Here is a 19695-nt window from a genome sequence, read left to right as displayed (position 1 = left end):
AGTGATATCATTGGGATTTTTTTTAATGGTATATTATACGCACATAAATTTGTTTTAATTTAGTTTAACCCTAACCCTAACCATAACCCAAGCAGTTTCATAAAATTTACTTATTACTATTCCCCTTTTGTTTACGGCACTCACGGGAAACATAATGCAAACAGAAGAGCTTAAATAATGTTTATATCTAACGCCGAACCCTCCGATAAAGGACGGATGGATGGGGAAAAGAAAAGAAAAACAATACATTTTGTCAATTGTCGAGGTGTGTTAATAAAGTTGATTCAAACTGATGACGTCATTGATTCCACGTTGGCCCGGACGTGGCAGTCAGAGAGGAGAATCATCCATCCCACCGTTACTCTGCTGCTTGTTGATAAATACAGCTTCTCCTTCCTTCTCTGACTGAAACATCCTCAAATATGGGTCTTACATTATCTTCGATTTTCGATCGTCTCTTCGGCAAAAAACAGATGAGGATTTTAATGGGTGAGTGAAAGCGTTGTTTGGCTAACATTACTCTGTAGCGTTAGCTGCAGCTACCGCACTCGTTTGCTCGTTCTCGGCGAGGTTTTATCGGCAAAATCGTCGAAGGAATGACAATCTGGGACAGAAAAGCAAGAGTCAACTGAGCTATAGTTTGAAAAAGGGATAGACATTAGTTCCACCGTTATATGTTACTGTTTAGTCAAGGAAGTTTGCCAGTGACGCTGCTCAAGTGGGAAACTTGGACGTTACAGAATTGGCTGAAATGACAATCAAATGTTTTTCTGTTTCGACGTCATAACAATTCAAGAAGTGTTGGATTATTGTTCTTTTAAATGGTGGATGATTGTCAGTAGTTGGTTACCTGTCCTGATTGTGTTACTAACTCCGTATGACTTAAAACAAGTGGTTCCCATTGTACATTATTAATGTGTCAACTGCGTCCTGTCAGTTTTGAGTGATAAATAAACACAATGAAGTATGTTTATTAAGCTGTGGCTTTACTGTTCCTGATGACAGATGATTCTCATTCTGAAGTCACTAGACATAGTCATTAGACCTGTTGGAAAAGGCTTGTTATATAATATTTTGCTCTCGTTTCCGCTCCTGTCCTCAAACACATGTTCATGATTTTAACCACACTCTACTTCCCTGTAGTTGGGCTGGACGCTGCTGGAAAAACGACAATCCTGTACAAACTGAAGTTGGGTGAAGTTGTCACCACCATCCCAACTATTGGTAAGTGATGGTCACCCTTTTGTCTTTAATGACAGCGTTAAATTAATATTGCATGTGTATTGTTAAGATCTTGTCTTGTATTTTATCCTGTAAAGGTTTCAATGTGGAGACGGTAGAATATAAAAATATTACTTTCACTGTGTGGGATGTCGGCGGCCAGGACAAGATCAGGCCTCTGTGGAGACACTACTTTCAGAACACACAGGTATGAGTGAGACTGTGCAACAAGAAGTATATATTTGTTCTTATTGTATTTTCCTAATTCATTATTGATTTCTAAGATTGTTTTACCTAGTGATGGTGAAGCCACTGGGACAATGTAGCCGGCAAAGTTACTTAATTACTCTGCTACAACTCAAATGACGTCACAACTCGGACGCAACCAGCCTCGAGTATGTAGCTCGCTAAGTTACACAAACATGGCAGACGTAGCTGCTACATCAGTTGCTTAAAGGTCAACCAACTTCATGCCACGAATTAAAGATAATGCTCTACAACTTCTAGAATCCATTTTGACTTTCTCCAAATGTTAATACAGAATTCACCTTGAGCTGTGCATCAGCCTGTGACTGTGTTGCACTGGCGTACATGACTCCTGTCCCGTCTAACCAGTATCCAGTTGCATATTTAGATGTGAGTCACCAGGGGCCAGTTGAACCATCTCTGTCGTTTTGTTAAATCAGGTTTTAGTCACTCCTACATTCAAATGGGTTGCACCTCTTTCGCTATCATTTGCGAAGGGCTGAGTAAATACAAAATATTTACACCTACACCGTGGATGGTGTAAGTTTGAGATTAACTTGCTAGCTGCAAAACCTTGAAAAACAAAACAACGGTTTGTCAATTATCAAAATAGTTGACAAGTAATTGATTGATAATCGATTAATCCAGTAATCGTTGCAACCCTTATTTTATGACCTTTTATGCACCAAGCAAGTTGAGGACAAAAAGATGGATTACTCTATTATAAAAATAACCGTTAGTTGCAGTTTGGAATTTAATATAACAATGCACCAACTTTGCACAGCCCCACCCAGGTCTCTTGTCTTCATGTCCATTTAAAGCTGTGCATTATTTCAGACTGCACCATGTTTTAGCTTCAGAAATACTCAGGTAGATTGTATGGACACTATCACTCCACTTTACTCTAATCTAATCAATTAAAGCGCTACAGGAAAAAAAAGAGAGTGAATTCCCCCAGCAGTCTAGGTCTATAGCAGCATAACTAAGAGATGGTCCGGGTTTCCCTGAGCCAGCTCTAACTATAAGTTTTACCAAAAAGGAACGTTTTAAAGGTGCATTATGTAATAAATCTAAAGCAACTGGCCATAAAATCCTCCTAATATGTCACAGAGACTCAGGAATAATGTTCATATAACAAACTGAACTCACCAACAACAACAGTACAGACAAAACATTTGCATTTAAAAAAAAAGATTTTGCAGACCGCGAATCATGTTTATGTTTTGAAAACATGTTTTGGCATGTGGCGCCACCTACCGCCGTCTACCAATCATTGCAGTCAGTAGAGACTCCGCTGCCGAGCAACCACGGGTTGCCAGTTGCGTCAGAAAACCAAACCTAAAAGACTCGGTATTTTGAATTTTAAAGTAGTCACCGTTTTTTGCCACATTCTTACATATGGCACCTTTAAGTCTAACTTTAAATACAGAGAGAGTGTCCGCCTCCCAAACTGTCAATGGGAGCTGGTTCCACAGGAGAGGAGCCTGGTAACTGAAGGCTCTGTCTCCCATTCTGCTCTGACAGACTCTGGGAAACACAAGTAAGCCTGAATTTCGGGACCTAAGTGATCTGTTAGGGTGATAAGGTCAAACTAGGTCTTTCAGGTATGGCCTTTTCAGGCCTGCTTTGTACGTGAGGAGCAGGATTTTAATTTGAATTCTAAACTGTATGGGGAGCCAGTGTAGAGAAGCTAGCATTGGAGTTATATGGTCTCTCTTTCTAGTTCCTGTCAGAACTCGTGCTGCAGCATTTTGATCTAACTGAAGGTTTCGAACAGACTTGTTGGAACATCCTGATAATAAGGAGTTACAGTAATCGAATCTAGATGTGACAAAAGCATGAACTAGTTTCTCAGCATCGTTTAAGGACAGAATGTTTATACTTTTCATAATGTTCCGCAGGTGGAAGAAGGCTGTTCTGGTGATTAGTTTCATGTGTGAATCAAATGTCATGTCCTGGTCAAAAATAACACCAAGGTTCCTCACAGTGGAACTGGAAGCCATGGTGATGTCATCGAAAGTGACGAATGTGGTCAGAGAGTTTTTTTCTAAGGTGTTTATGGCCGAGTATGATGACCTCAGTTTTACTGAGTTTAAAAGTAGAAAGCTACAGGTCATCCAGGACTTAATTTCTCTGAGACATTCCTGGATTGATAAATATATAGCTGTGTCATCTGCATAACAACATTTATTTAACTCTCTTTTCCCCCCCCAACCCAGGGCCTCATCTTTGTAGTGGACAGTAATGACAGAGAAAGAGTGGCAGAGTCTGCAGAAGAACTTTCAAAGATGGTAGGTACTTATTCATGTCGAGCTCAGTGGGGATAATAAGTCATGGTAAGAATTGTAACAGACAAATGACCAATTAGGGTTGTCACTTTTTTTTTAAACTAATTATGCGTGACATGCTGTTCAAGTGAAGATCTTCAGATCCCCCTTACATGATGACATGCAAGTTTGATTTCCGTCTCTGCTCGTGTCCTTGGTCAATATACTGAACCCAACATTGAATTGGTATGAAGAATGTGAGACAGTAGAATATAAAAATATTTATTTCACTGTGTGTGACGTCGGAAAGATGTGTGATTTAAAAAAAATGGAGCAATATGAATGGGTGAATGGCAAAACTGTAGTGTAAAGCAGCTTTGAGTGGTCATCAAAACTAGAAAAGTGCTATGTAAATACAAACCGTTAACACTCAAACACCATTGGTCATGCAGGGTTGACCACAGCTAATAGCTGACAGGTGAGTTTGTTACTTAGTAGAACCGCTGGGTGTATCCACTCAGGAAGACCGTTAAGTTTGCTTGTGTCCTCTTCACAGCAAAACAAAAAAACATTAGCCCTATTTCCCTGTTTCAAAGTGGATCAGAGAGTCTGATGCACTTCTGGGCTGTGTATTTTCAACTTAAACAAGTTTCAAGGTTGAAAGTTACTGTATTAAGGAAAAAAAAAGTGGAACACGTAGTATTATTGGCCTTAATATGAAATCTCAGGACTGATGTTCTAATCTCTGTTTTTCTGTCTCCAGATGTCAGAAGACGAACTGAAAGACGCCGTATTGCTCGTGTTTGCTAACAAACAAGATCTCCCCAATGCCTTAAGTAACAGCGAGCTCACAGAGCAGCTCCACCTCAATTCCAGTCACATGAGCAGAAAAGTAAGTCATGTGAATAAACAACTGCACAGTAAAATTCAAACCGGCAAACATGTGCCACAGCATTCTGTATAAGAGTATGATCTCTTGTTTCACAGTGGTATGTTCAGGCAACCTGTGCCACCCAGGGCCAGGGGCTGTACGAAGGACTTGACTGGTTATCCAAAGAGCTGTACAAAAACTAATGAAGGAATGAAGGTGACAGAGACTGAGCACCACAGCACAGGAGAGAAGGCACAGACATTGAATGCAGAAACATTTGGTCTTCCAGCGCTCGTGTTCAAAGAAGGACAGGACTGGTCGACACTATATTATCTTTGGGAGATTTCACAGTTTCATATTTCTTATTTTGTCATCAGTACTTTATTGTAATATATGTTGCTTTCTCCCTTGGTACCTAAACTCTATATTTACATGTCGACAAGTTGTAATTCAGTTGCACCGTGAGCAAATGGCCTTTTAGGGAAATTCTGTGAAAATACAATGAAGAGTAATGGGATTTTTATTTTTCTCTTGATGCCTTGGCTCCTGTCTAAGCAGCATTTGCATCAGTGAACTACTTGCATCATTGCTTTATTATAATCATTTTTGAGCCAAGGTTTTGGGAAATGATAATATAACACTTGACTTTTAGAGAAGGAACAATTTGTAGCTGCGACAAGTTCTACAAGTGTTATCTGACTTCCTTTCAGTGCTCTTCACTGCTTTGTGCTTAATCTCAAGGTAGCTTGTTTCTTTAAAGGTTTGCAGCTTGTACAAGGAGAGTGAGGATGTTGGGTCTTTTTCACAGATTTTGTAAGTAATGTAAAATCACACGTCCTCCCAGTAAATGGATCCAAACAGGAATATTGTGCCTTCTGATCCCTCTACACAAATCACTTTTAGCCCCTTTTTGTCTTTTGAAAGACAAACAGATGCAGGTGAGTTGTGTGATATGTCATTATGTGCTGCAGCGTTTCCTGTAGCAGTTTGTGTGTAAATTGTTTCCTTTACTATTGACCAGGATTTTATCCTGTTTGAACATTTGTGAGTTTGTCTTCATTCTTCTTTTCTTTTTAACAACAATAAATGATTAAATTAAAACCTCAGTTCTTCAGACTTCTCTGACATTAAATCTTTTTAACCACAGAGAGGGAAGCAAGGGATTTTTTTAGTGTTGACTCATGCCAATGCCAGCATGAAATAGTCTGGACCTCTTGTTGTCATAATCTGTATTATAGTCTACTCGAAACCAAAAAGCATATTTGATTTTTTTTTTTTGTTTGTTTTCCAACACATGCTTGCAGATTCTGGAGCTGCCACTCTTAAAAATGATTTGCTAAAAATATTTTACAATAAAACCTTTGAATAAAGCCAGCATTTGAAAAAGTACTTGTCTTGGACTCCTCCCATTGTTTAGAATAAGAAGTAATTAAACAAGTGAAAGTATAAAAGCTATTACAACAGTGACGCAAACTTTCAGAGCACAGCTGATGATAGAAGGGCCTTACTTAACAAAGAAAAACCCCTTCTCATTTCATGCTGTCAGCAACGGCACCACTTTGGAAGAGAAATGTCACAAGAAGGCCTGAGAAAGACAAGAAAGGTGTCATTAGTTTTAGTTTTTATTTAGTTTTAAATTATTGTTTTTTTTATAGTTTTTAGAGTAGGTTCATCGCGGCACTGTGAACCAGAGCACTGCGTGTCCATTCTGCCCAGCAACAGTCAATACTATTTTCTGATTGAATGATCAGTCGCTAGTTAAACAAATATTTTATAAAACTCAGTTTTGTCAAAATTTGGGCAATTGTTCTTGTGTTCAATTCAAATTTTTTTTTTATCAAGTATATATGCAAACACAAATGTATACAAAGAAAGTATTGCAAAGAAATGGCAGACAAAATATTCAAACAATATGCAAACAGAATGTACAGGAAATGTGAGGAAATGTAACACATTATATAAATGTACATAGTTTTCTTCAAAGGTGCAGCAACTTAACATTGCCTCATCCAATTTATTTGGCATTAATGCAATTTTATGTTCCAATGATGTCTGAAATACTTTCATAATGAGGCTCAATTATGTTCAGTAGTGCTGCATGAAACATCATTTTCTCACAAATCTGTAATTTACTGAAAAGTGAAGAAAAACTTATTTTAGGTTGGATAATTAGCTACTCCTCTCATCTTCATTATTAACATTCTGCTGCCATAGCTGCAGTGCAGGGGGTGATGCGCCCAGGGCCACGCCCACAAGCACAGAGAGAACCCAGTGTTTTGAACAGGGCTGTTTTGGCAGGGCGATTGAACTGCTATGGTGCGTAATCCCTTTTCATCTTCATCCTATTCTGACCAAACCATGTCACGCGCACATGTTAAAGGTTCTCCCATTTGCAAAATCCTTTGAAATATGTATGTATTTGTTGTAAAAGAAATTCATCCATCAATTGTCTATCACTTTAACCTCATCATGAGGGTCATAGGTCATTAGAGCCAATCCCAGCTGACAAGTTACACCCTGGATAGGTCATACACATATGGTCCTTTTCCACTTTGGTCCCAGCTCTCGCCACGGCACGGCACGGCATGGCACGACACAACACGGTTTAAGTTGGTTTTCCACTCTGTACTACTCTATATAAAAGTTAGTTCATTTTTTAATTTTCGTCCCACACAAGTCTTGAATAAAAGTAAACCATCTTCATGTACAATATACACAATTCAAATAAAGACATAAAAAACACTAAAGTATTAATAACAATTAGACACATCATCCTCATTTTAATAGAATATAAACAACTCCTGTTTGAAGCCGTGTACATTGCACCGGGTAATTAGGACACCCGTAGCCGGTGATTATAAGTGAAGATATAATCATATCATAATTGGCTTGCCATCATGTGTGAATGTCTATTGTAATGTATTTATGACAGATAATCAGGCTTAGTGGAGCTGGGTCAGCACACAGTTTGCACATGCTCCTCAGAGCACAGAGAAACACATGAACTCTGCTGCTCTCAAAAAACACCACTGACATTCATGGATTTATTACTTCACCCTCAAACATAATCAGAAAGGTACGTTTTTTCATTTCACAAGTGAAGCCTCATTGTGGATCATTGGGGTCCTTTTATACTATCTCATGTTTTATTGTATTTGTTTTGATTGCATGTGGCCCACCAATTAATATCAACTTATAATGAGTTTAGAGCTGAAACGATTCATCGATTCATTGATTATTAATCATCAACTATTTTGATCATTTTGAAGATTTTTGCATGATTAAAACAATATTTTTGATCGTTTTAGCTTCTTTAATGTGAATATTTTCTTCGTTTCCTTGCTCCATATAACAAAGAAATCATTAAAACTGAATCAGTTTTGTTTGTGGACAAAAAAAAATCTAAATGAGGAGAACATGGTCATTTCCAGGTTTGACAAACATCATTAGTAGCAGCTCTAAATGAGTTACTTCTGTATGGTTTTTATTACTGTTCTGTTACTATGGCATAACTACGTTTATATTGTTAACTTTTTTCATTCCATAACAAAACAATCACTTGTGAGTTCACAATGTGAAATTATGTGAAATATCATCATAAATATTATTATTTCCATGTCTTTTTTTTTTTTTTTTTACTTCACCGACCCCTTACTGACCAAGCTAGACACTCAGTGGCCCCCAGGTCATTTGAGTTTGAGACCCCTGGTTTAGATGTACAGTGTACTTCACATTTGAACCTGTAGATGCTGTTTAAAAATGCATACATGTTCCTTCCCTTATTTCCTGGATGTGATTGAGATTGAATCACACTGCATGGTCATTATAGCATTGTTAAAACAACAAATCTATGAATCAAATTAGTTAGTTTTTTTCCATATCTGCATTTTACCCACAGGAACACAGTGTTTTTCTCAGCTCAACATCGTGGTGTATTTCTGTAACAGCGCTGCAGCGCCACGTACAGGCCTGGCGTATGTACTAAGATTAAGATCCGTTATTAGTCCCGCAGTGGGGAATTTTCCAATTCCTGCATTTAACCCATGAGTTAGTTACTAACACACACAGCACACAGTGAGGTACACGCTAACCCGTAGCAGTGAGCTGCCTTCATTCAGTTAGGTGGATGAAGGCGTACTTCAGCCACTGACTGGTCCGGGATCGAACCGGCTATGCTCCGGTCTCAAGCTTGAAGCCACTAGGCCACAGCTGCCCCAAGCTACTACAGTGCTTAGATATATTTTGGGGGGCTTTGTGTGGATGAAGGTATTTATATATGTATATATTACAGAAGCGTATTGCTTTCACTTGAAAAAAAACAAAACAAAAAACTCCTGTTTTTCTGAGTAAAAAGAACCGTGGGTGAAATTGTGTCATTGCAAAGGGCCTTTCGCCCTACTGGGCTATCCAGTGCCCAGTTTATACATAGAGAGTATATCTACAAATGGCAAGGACACAGCATACAAATTATGTTTCACTGTCTCTGTTCATGAAGACCAAACAATAACACCAGCAACATCAAGACTTTTGGACTGCAGCTTTAAAAGAAAGAATGAGTCTTTGTCAGAGGTGTGTGTGTTGGCCTACAGAACCTCATTTACAGTATAATCCTTATGATGGTTCAGCCTGACTGCTTGAGTTCCCCCTGGTGCAGGATGATGCCGACCCTGACTCCACACGTCCCAGTACCACGGCCAAGCTACTCCCAGACCAGGGAGAACCTGGTGAAGGCCATCCCACCCAGACTGCTGTGTCTGCTGGCCTGTGGAGGAGTCGATTGTCGCTATGAGGGACCAGAGTGCTGGAAGTTAAGCCAGCAGGTCATTCGAGGTCTTTTCTCCTCCTGGTGAGACGTTGTCATTGCAGTCACAAAGGTACAGTGTAACATTAGGAAGTCTTCTACCGATCATGAGTGTCTTTCTATCACAGGGTGACTGATGATATAATCGCCATGGCTCGACCATCCACTGCTTTAATTGAGAAGTACAACATCATTGAACAGTTTAGGAGGTAATCGCTGGTTATGATGGAATGATGCAGGAACGATGAGTAACAATTTTAGCCTTCACCTGTTTTCTTCATTATTCTGCTTTGTTTTTAGGCTGAACATCAGATCGATCATTAGCATGCAGCTCCCAGGAGAACACGCTCACTGTGGACCTCCTTTAGATCCTGGAAGTGGTTTTACATACTCACCACAGATCTTCATGGACAACGACAGTGAGATGTTCTCATTTATTTATTTATTTATTTCAAACAATGTTAACAAAATAGTTGCAAATATGTATGAATTTGATGTCCAAAAACACACCAATATTGACATATTTATCTATCTGTACAATATCTATGTCTGAAAACCACTTTCTCATACACTTACTTTGTAAAAAATCAGGTTTTTAAATTCATAAAAACAGTTAGCTAATGTTTTTTGTGTTAAAAACAGTCCAAATACCAAAAATAACAGTGTTTGAGCAAAATTTGTGCTGGAATTTAGCTTTTCTTATAGCATTGTCTATGCCTGGAAGAAGATTAGGTCTTGCTTAATAAATAATGGAACAATTTGCAGTTCAAGGTCTTAAAGTTCACATAGTTCTTACGCTACACTTTTAGACATTTCTCAAATGAAACTATTTCAAGATAAAATTACAGAGACTTCCCTCTGTAAATCTGCATCGATCACAGATACAGAGGTGATGTTTGGACAAAATACTGAGAGACAAATTAGATGAAGTTTTATTCGTGGGACAGGAATCTAAATTCATCATACTGCATATTATGAATAGTATGCAACTAAACTGGGCGTATATTTGTGTATTTGCAGTTTACTTTTACAACTTTGGGATGCCAGATTTTGGCGTGTCCTCTCTTGTCAGCATAATTGATGGGGTGAAGGTCTTGGCGTTTGCAGTGAGGGAAGGACGAGTGGCCGTGCACTGCCATGCAGGATTGGGCAGAACAGGTACAAATATATGTGAACAGACACATAATCACTGTTTTTGTTTTGCACTTGTGCACATTTGTAACCCTTGTGTCCTGCTGTGTTTCGCCTGTGTGTCTCTGCTGCGTTCCTGCTGCTCTATAGGCGTCCTAATAGCCTGTTACCTGATCTACACTCTGCGCATCAGCCCCAGTGAGGCTGTGCACTATGTACGGATTAAACGGCCCCGGTCCATCCAAACTCGGGCTCAGATCAGCCAGGTGTTTGACTTCGCTCGCTTGCTTGGTACACAGCTGATCCAATATCCAGACCTCAGCCTGCGGCACGGAGCTCCTTTCACCCTGCAGCATTACCTGAACCGACAGGCGTTGCTGCTGCATGGGCAGGAGGGACGCACCCTCAGACAAACACCAAAGGTCAGGATCTAATGTAATATTTATACTGCATTTATTCCTCAGTTTTACCAGAAAGTATGACGCCTTCTTTCTGATAACCATCCCTTAGGTGGTGTATCTCCTGTGTGTGCGTCTCTCCTGCTTAGCCCTGGGTCTCCCTGCTCCTCCAGAGGTCTATGTTGAGCTGGAGAAGAGGTCAGAGCTGAAAACACTGAGCCGGACTGTGAGGGAGACACTGGTGGCCAAACAGTACTTGCCCTTGTTGAGGGAAGGTCATCAGGGCTCGTGGGTGGGATCAGGGTCAGTGTCCTCCTGGGATGAGCCGTTGGGATTCTTGGAGAGGAAGAGAGACGTCCTGCTGGACAAACGCTGCTACAGTGACTCTGACCTCAGCAAGATCTCAGGAAATGAGGTCAAATGTCAAATTATTCATCGAATAATAATGCGTTCATTATCCAAATAGGTAATTAAGATTTTTTTTTACTCTTTTTTCACTGTCCTGAAGGATCTCGAGTTGAGTCCATGGTGGACCCCAGCACTTGGAAATGAGAAGAACTGGTGTGTGCAGGATCTGACACGTCCAGATCTGAGACCATTTAGTCCGGTCCCTGCCAAACCTTCACCAGGTCACCAGACCTTCAAAAAGTCGCACACACTCAGCGTCCCAATATCCAGCATGGAGACAAGCAACAACTGTGCAGGGAAGCTGAAGTGTGCAGCTAAAAAGGCGCTTCCCAAATATAGCTCCAGCACTGAGGTAATGCTGTGAAAAAGATGATGATAACAAAAATGCTAAGACTGGGTCAGTATCGCAAACGGCATTGTGGGAGATGTTCCGTAAGGGATATATTCGGGCTGACGATATGGGTCCCAAGCAGGTTTTTCCTTCCATGGTGGCCACACCCTTGTTTGTCTACATGGAGTTGTTACTGAAACCATACATTGGGGCCTGCACAATTTGCCCACTTCAAGCCCATGTCTACATATTTCAGCCCCAAAATAACCCTTATGGGACCTCCGTTGACATGTTGACCTGGATTTTCACCAAAGAAATTAGCATAAATGTTTTGCAGCCTTTGTAAATATGGATTTATTTATAATATATATCTATTCAAAGTGACACGAACAAACCATTTGTGTTGTACGCAAAAGGCTTTCCAAAATATTAGAATTTTGCACAAATTTGCTCTGTATTTTCAGTTGTGTTGCAATAGTTGCCTCCAGTTGTCATCCTTCAAGAAATGGGTGCTCATATGAAACCTTTCTAAGATGCCGCATTGAAATTTTGTTTCATATGAAGCTGCTCAGAAACCAAGATAATCCAGGTTCGACCTTAGTGGCCCGCACTGTTGCTAAGGCGATGGCAGATCACGGTACACCAGGAGACATCATACTGCAAAGATCAGCTTTGATGCAGGTATAAAACACACACACACACACTTGTTTTTATGTCTTAGTGAGGACACATCATAGACGATGATGTATTCCCTAGCCCCTTACCCTAACCTTAACCATCACAACTAAGTGCCACACATACACGTGACTGAGTACAATTTCAAGACATTCCAACATACTTGGAATGTCCAAGTGCATGGATCGCTTTCCTGATTTTTAAAAGTTCATTAAAAATATTCTTCAAGAGATATGCAAATATTTTCAACAGAATCTTGTTCAGGGCATGCTTGACTATGACTGTGTACAATTTCAAGACATTCCAAGATACTTTTGGGGTATTTTTTGGATAAAATCTTAAGTCACTGCCTAAGTGCATGGATCGCTTTCCTGATTTTCAAAAATTCATTAAAAATATTCCTTAAGCGATATGCAAATATTTTCAACGGATTCTTGTTCAGGGCGTCGTTGACTCACACACTCAGAAATCCTAAATCTACTCCAGTGTTGTGATCCATCTTTTCAACAGGAGGAGCTGAACAGCAGTGACTGTGGATGGGCTCTGCTGGTCACTGAGTCAGACCCTCATGTCCTCAGCTGTCTCTTATGGACCTGGCTAGAAAAGTTAAGGGTGAGTGGGATTAAACAGAAGTCCAATATTTGTCAAGTGAAATTCATCCCACACTTTCCACAGTGTTAAAAAAAAAAACTTTCTCCAACACGTGTTTGTTTTCCCAATCAAACATAATCTAGGAGCCTGTTCTCAGTGCAGAGGATACAGACAGATTGTGCACTGGTGTAAAGAACAGGAAGTCTCTCAGTGTGCTCAAGACGGTAAAGAAACATGTCTTTGTCTCCAGCATTCATGAAAATTGTCAAACCCTGACACTTTTCTTGGACAAAGATTGAAACAGTCATTTGCTTCACTATTCTCACCCTCACAGGCACAGAGACACACCGTGTATTGTCTGTTGAGCTGTGTGAGTTCAGTGTGCAGCCTGTGTCCACACAGAGAGGAGGCAGCGCTGCAGCGGCTCATTCGTGCACTTACAAAGGCAAGGCAGTGTGTGTGTGAGTGTGTATTTATGCCGCTGTGTGCTGCTAATGTTGAGTTTAATAATGAGTTTCATTTTTTTTTTTTTTTTTTTTTTTTCAAATAGCGCTCACAGGAGGAAGTGAGAAACCTTGCACCTCTAATGAAAGTCCTGCAGGACAGTATGAGAGAAACCTTCCACAACTGCAGATTCCTGTCACGGACCTGCAGCATTGCCACTCTCTGAAGAAGAGAATCTACATCAGAACAGCAGCAACCACAGCAGAGTGTCTCCATCAGCTGTCCTTTATTTGTTATGTTTGCTGATAAAAGAATACATAAAAAAATAAAACTATAACTATGATATCAATTGTGAAACTGTTGTGTCTTTTCTCTCATATTGTCATATAGTATAGACCCCAACAAAGAAAATATTACATGAAAATATGAACCACTTAATGAGCATTATACTGTTGCACCCTACAAGAACATTTCCAGTACAATCATGTAATGTATTAGGTACACATAATCACGTGCTTGTTCAAAGTTCAAACTGAGCATCAGAATGACAAAGAAAGGTGATTTAAGTGACTTTGAACATGGCATGGTTGTTGGTCTGTGATGAACCTATACATTTACATTTTATTTCTACATGTTTTTGTTTTATTTTGACATACTCATGTATTTTATTTTGATCATCTAAACTATTTGTGTTGAAGTACATTATAATAATAACAAATATCTGAAGATGCAGTTCATGTGGATAAGGACAGTGTTGAGGTGTCATCGTGCTACGGTGGTAATCTCTCTCATGTGTTGGGGATCATTTGAATGTGCACCAATAAATGAGTGAAACTTATCCATGACTCTTTGCCTTCTAACACATAACAGGTCACAGACAGGCTGGTCTTCATATTCGTATTTCAGAGACTGCTAATCTACTGGGATTTTCACTCAAAATCATCTGTAGTGTTTACAGCAAATTGTCCAGAAAGGAGAGCAGCAGTTACCCGTGTTGGTGCAAGCTTCAAACTTTGAAGCAGATGGGATACAGTACTGTATTGTGTACTGTACTGTGTTCCTAATAAAGTGGCAGGTATGTGTACTACACTGTTAAAAAAAACTCTAACTTGTCTAATTTTGTCCAACAAAATAATATTAGTTGATGGAACTTTTTTAAAAACTCAAGATCTTTTGTTTGACTGTATACTATATACTATAGAAATTGATTGCAGCAAGTTGCTATGAAATGTTGAGTTTTCTTTTTTAGTGTATGTGTGTTAACCTGCTACATAACAAGTGAAAGCATTCTGAGAGCATGAACCTTGGTCAGTCAGTTCCTCACAGTATTTATCGAGCTCCAGACCTCATGTGACTTGCAAAAATGAACAGTGCCTGTAGCTGTCAATGTGTACTTGAAATCCATATAGATCAAGCAATAAATTATAGAAGCGTAATATATACCAAACTGAATAGATCTGACCCTCATAATGACACTGTGGTGTTTTTCACGAGTATGGAAGGAGCTGGAGAAAACCGTATTCCAGACCTGCAGTATCCAGTTATCTGGCTGATCTAATTTCGCTCGTTCTACACATCCAACACTTACACGTCGCAATCAAATCTTGTAAAACAAACAAGATATTAAACACAATGAGCACACAGTGATCACAACAAAGGTAAAATCTGTTAAAGCGTTGATACACACTGTTTTTTATTGTGTATCTGTGTCATTACCTTGTTTAAGAAGCCCTGAATGTTCTAAACAAACAGTTCAGCCATTGCTGAGAACGCTGTGTTTTATTGTGATCTCAGGCTCAGCTAGATCTCTGAAAAAACCCGGTCCAGTTATGTAAACAGCGGTTCTCCGGAACAGCAGATCCTCCTGCTCTGGGCACTAGTCCGGGCACATCCGGTTGCGTACATTGAACCGTAGAAGAAGAATAACATCCATTGTGGAGCTATTTTTAAACATTGTTAAAACAATGTTTTGATAATGAGTAGCAGTGCATCCACCGTTCCAGAGGGGGGAGCTGCACTTCTGAGAGCAGGTGTGCTGAATATGTCACTTCCGGGTACTGGCCAATCACAACACACTCTGTCTTCTGGGGGTGAGATTTATGTCTGAAATATCGTGACTCAGGAGAGCGTCAGAAAAGACAGATTTCTATCGGCTTATTTACAGCAACTAGGAGGTTTTTGACCATAAAAACAAGTTAATGTATGTAAGTAGACCTCCATAACTAACATATATGTGCAACAGGACCACTCTATGTGAGCTTTAAATCCTCTGTGTTCTCCCTTTGCATGTCACTGACTGTTTAGGTACAACAGCTATCATTTCACTTTTTATGAACACAGCTGGGGAAAGGGTGATATGTCTGATATTGTCTGGTATATACTGCATATTTATATAGATAGATAGATAGATAGATAGATAGATAGATAGATAGATAGATAGATAGATAGATAGATAGATAGATAGATAGAGAGAGAGAGAGAGAGAGAGAGAGAGAGAGAGAGAGAGAGAGAGAGAGAGAGAGAGAGAGAGAGAGAGAGAGAGAGAGAGAGAGAATAAAGCCTGTCTGTCTCAGAGTCTTTTTCCATAGCAATGTTGTCATAGTGAAGAGTAACAGTTGTTTTGGCCTCAGTGTACATGCTGAGCTGCAGGAATCAAACCTCCCACTGTGGCGGACACACACACACACAGCAGGATCAGCATTTCTGTAAGATGAATAAATGTATTTCTTTCTTTCAGGTGTGAATACACTGAAGTGGAAGCTGCCACTATTTCCGTATGTTTGTACATGTGTCGTATTGTGTGACTGGCTGTAGACTGAGCATGTGATCACTGAAGTTGGTGTCAACTTTTCCTGAGAACTAAATCCTTTCAAATAAAACACTAACTGCAATGAATGCAAATATGTCACTACCTGACCTAAAGGAAAATGTCACCAGTGCACTAGTTAATGGAATGATCTATGACTCAACACTTTCTGAAGCGTTGTATTGGACAACATGGATGCATTCTGTTTAATAATGCTGTAATCGGTAACCTTTCTAATGACAAAACCAACTTAAACCTTTGTGAGAACTAGAAACACTGCACAAAAAGCTATTAAAAATCACACTGCTTGAGTAGGAAAAGTAGATAAGTTAAAACTTAAAACTGCTTTTTCGTCACAATCTATTTTCCTTTCAAGGTAATGCCAACTTCTGAACTTTGGGTCGGGACATGGAGACCCCATAGACCAGCAGGGCCCATATCTGCACACTGTCTTAGCCCAGGACCCAAGTATGCTCTGCCTGGACTCACAGGTGCACAAAATGGCCTTTGCCTTTTAAAAAACAAAACAAACATATTTTTAATCACAATTGACAACATATATCCTTGTTTCATTCCATGTAGGTGCTTCTAAACATGACTTTACAAGATCCAAAGCACCAATGTTCAGCTTTGGCATTCGTCACGAGCAATGCAGTTCTGACTGCTCCCCTGGACCAAAGTACCAAATCCCCTCTAACATCACTCGTGTGGGCCGAGGAGGCAGTCCTGCATTTATATGCTCCAGTCGTACAAATGGGTCAAGATTGTACCAAACCCCTGGACCGGGTCAGCATTTATTTTCCTAACACGTCAGGGAACTACGGTGGCCTTCACCAATCAGAAAGGATGTTTTGCAACTCTCTATCTGCTGTTCATTTCCTCTTCTTGTTTGACTATGTATCACGGTTATGTCGGCTGTTATTCATTGTTTGGGTTATAAACTTCTGCGTCAAAGCACAAAACGCACGTGAAATGCATCTGGGCTGCTGTACAAACATGTCAGCACAAGATGGCAGTATAGCTTATTCTCAGGCTATTAAAAAAAAATATATTTTTTTTTTTTAAGTGTTAATACAATCAAATCTGACAATACACTGTTGACATTAGACCTCAAAATAGTAAATATTTAAATATTACTACTCTTTCTTATGCAAAACTGTGCATAATAGGTTCCCTGATAAACTTCATTGATTACATTTCCTGTCCTGTATTGTCAACATCAGGGCCAGTAGCTCCCTCAATACTAAACCTTAAAGTAGTGTGCATAAGTTAGCAGGAGGTTTGATATTCGCTGGATATTCGTTTTCGTAGTTGCCAATGGTAGGCGGCTACTTACTACAGGAAAAGTGTTGTTGTTAAATATTTAATTTCATACTGTTTCCCATTAATGGCAGATATCAACAAAACTTCACCTGTAGTAAGTAGCTGTGTACCATTGGCAACTACTACAGCAACCAGAATGCTAAAAAGTCCATTTGTTGATTTTTGGTTAATATTTTAAATATTTAATTTCATACTGTTTCACAATAATGGCAGATATCAACAAAACTTCACCTGTAGTAAGTAGCCGTCTACCATTGGCAACTACTACAGCAATCAGAATGAGAAAATATCTATTTGTTGATTGAGAAAATGTCTTTCGAAAATGAATATCCAGCGAATATCAGACCTCCTGCTAACTTCTGCACGCTCCATAAAGCGGCCATACGCTAAATGGTAAATATAAAAGTCAACTATGGCCCTTTTGATGATTTCACAGTGGGACAAACTTAAGCTCTAACTAATTGACTTTGAATGCATCATACTCTATTTAGTGTCCGTCCTCATCAGACTGTGATTATTGCGTTATCTTTGGCTCATGCTGCAGGTCCAGCGGCGTACACATTGCCCCCTGTGCTGGGGCCTAAAACAGCCCCCAGCTTCTCACTTGGTGGCTTCACCAAAAGCGGAAGCTTCCTGGAGAACCTGAAGACGGTACATACACACAGTTGTGAGAATAATTTCTGTTTTTTTTTTTTTTTTTTTTCAAATCGAGAAATGTTGTCCTTTATATGTTTGTTTCCTTGCCAGAGTCCAAGCCCCGCTGCCTACAAAGTTGTGGACCCCAGCACTTACATGCAGAAACTGCCCCAGTATAGCATTACAGGCCGCAACTTTTCCCCTGATAGTGGCACAAAGACACCAGGACCTGGTTCACACTACCCTGAGAGGGTAAGAAACACCTTCAGACCTTGTTTAATCATAACTGATTTTGATTTTGTCGATTTACTAAAAATTCTCTTTCTAGGTGACCGTCACTTTGGCAAAAACTCCAAGTTTCTCCTTTGGAATCCGTCACTCTGAATACATCGTCACCCCTCGTTGTTGACGTGGCTGAATGATGAATTGAATAAAGCACAGAAAACAAACTCATCATGATAAATTAAAGCGTGTTTTACTGCAGTTTGTGTATCATATTGCTGTCATCGCTGCAGTTACAGACAAACACAGGGATGACTTTATAATGTAAAATGAATTTTAACCAAGTATAGTTACTTTTTAAGTTACGATTGAAAGTACTTGGAGAGTGCAACCTCCACCAAGACTGCTCAGGTTCAAATTGGGATCACCATTGAAATAATTACAATTATAATTTAATTAGGGCCAAAACAAAATAAGTTATGTTGCTAAAAGTCCCTGAATACCATTAAAAACATAACATATTTGGATTAGGTCATGATAATAAAACAATAATAATAAGTAGTTTAGCTTAGTTTAAACAATGCAAGTGTACTGAAAATCTTAGTTTATGGCTGTGTCTGGTTGTAAAATAATTGGAAGTATAACTGATTACTTTACAGATTTTACTGTAGCTGATCGGCATGTAAATAAAAACTACATGCTGAAACTGAAACAATATTATGTACAATGGATTTCCATTGATGGTTTTACTTTGAATTTCCACACAACAGAACAACTCTTTTCTTATTCAAATACATTTAAACACATTTCAATATCTTAAAACAAGGTTAAGAATGTGGTGTCTTTTTTGACAGGCATATGTACGGGCAGCAGGGTCCATTTTAAAGTGGTCCTTCAGGCGTCCCCGTTGCATAGGAACGAAAATCGTCGGCGTTAATACACAAACATCTCCTCACTTTTCCGTCTGAATTAACATGTCAATGGAAAATAGATCGAATTACAACAATTTAACCGCGTGTCGTAGAAGAATAAGCAACTCGTAGATATTTAAATAAGTGATTAACTCATGCTAACACCGCTAGCTCGCTGTTAGCACTCCTCGGCTCTAGCATCGATGAGAAGGTAACACCGTTTTTCGAAGAACCTTTAAGACGATAAAGTCATCGGTGATCATTTCTGTCACTGTTTATCATCAACAGGGTTGTTAGTTCTGCGACAGGTTAACCGGTGAAATGAACCATTCCAAGCCGAACTGGGCCAAGATAACCATAGCTAACCGATGGCAAACTAGCTCAGCAGTCGCATGGTAGCTGCTCTCATGAGC

At 39.5% G+C, this 19695-nt stretch overlaps 3 protein-coding genes across 3 annotated transcripts; all 3 read left to right on the top strand.

Annotated features, from left to right (window-relative positions):
* The first annotated feature begins 324 nt into the window (after positions 1–324).
* Positions 325–5994, top strand: LOC310930909 (ADP-ribosylation factor 4-like). The gene is made up of 6 exons (XM_083893970.1): positions 325–489; positions 1144–1224; positions 1320–1429; positions 3687–3758; positions 4498–4626; positions 4722–5994. The coding sequence occupies exons 1-6, from the start codon at positions 423–425 to the stop codon at positions 4806–4808; spliced, it is 546 nt and encodes a 181-aa protein (XP_083750096.1). The 5' UTR covers positions 325–422; the 3' UTR covers positions 4809–5994.
* Positions 5995–9260: 3266 nt separating this feature from the next.
* LOC310931155 (protein tyrosine phosphatase domain-containing protein 1) lies at positions 9261–13610 on the top strand (the record flags this gene model as incomplete). The annotated part of the gene is made up of 12 exons (XM_083894265.1): positions 9261–9451; positions 9535–9615; positions 9707–9825; positions 10427–10564; positions 10688–10959; positions 11048–11350; positions 11444–11695; positions 12239–12355; positions 12860–12961; positions 13084–13164; positions 13275–13385; positions 13491–13610. 12 exons carry the CDS (start codon positions 9261–9263, stop codon positions 13608–13610), a joined length of 1887 nt encoding a protein of 628 aa, XP_083750391.1.
* Positions 13611–16569: 2959 nt separating this feature from the next.
* On the top strand, positions 16570–18571 carry cimap1b (ciliary microtubule associated protein 1B; the record flags this gene model as incomplete). Its single annotated transcript, XM_083894264.1, is given in 6 exon segments — positions 16570–16681; positions 16773–16937; positions 18058–18164; positions 18261–18401; positions 18478–18540; positions 18542–18571. Coding segments are annotated over 6 exon segments (618 nt in total).
* Positions 18572–19695: the final 1124 nt, after the last annotated feature.

The sequence above is a fragment of the Microchirus variegatus genome, assembly GCF_963457635.1.
Source record: "Microchirus variegatus genome assembly, chromosome: 8".
NCBI classification, from domain to species: Eukaryota; Metazoa; Chordata; class Actinopteri; order Pleuronectiformes; family Soleidae; genus Microchirus; species Microchirus variegatus.
The sequence above is the reverse complement of the archived record's forward strand: the minus strand, read 5'-3'. Positions and strand labels throughout refer to the sequence as shown.

Bases quoted from the DNA above. Each gene is read 5' to 3' on its own strand.
- LOC310930909 (XM_083893970.1), top strand. From the start codon at position 423: ATGGGTCTTACATTATCTTCGATTTTCGATCGTCTCTTCGGCAAAAAA. The intron at 3,759-4,497 runs GTAGGTACTTAT...TTCTGTCTCCAG, and splicing joins CAGAAGAACTTTCAAAGATG to ATGTCAGAAGACGAACTGAA. The intron at 4,627-4,721 runs GTAAGTCATGTG...CTTGTTTCACAG, and splicing joins CCAGTCACATGAGCAGAAAA to TGGTATGTTCAGGCAACCTG.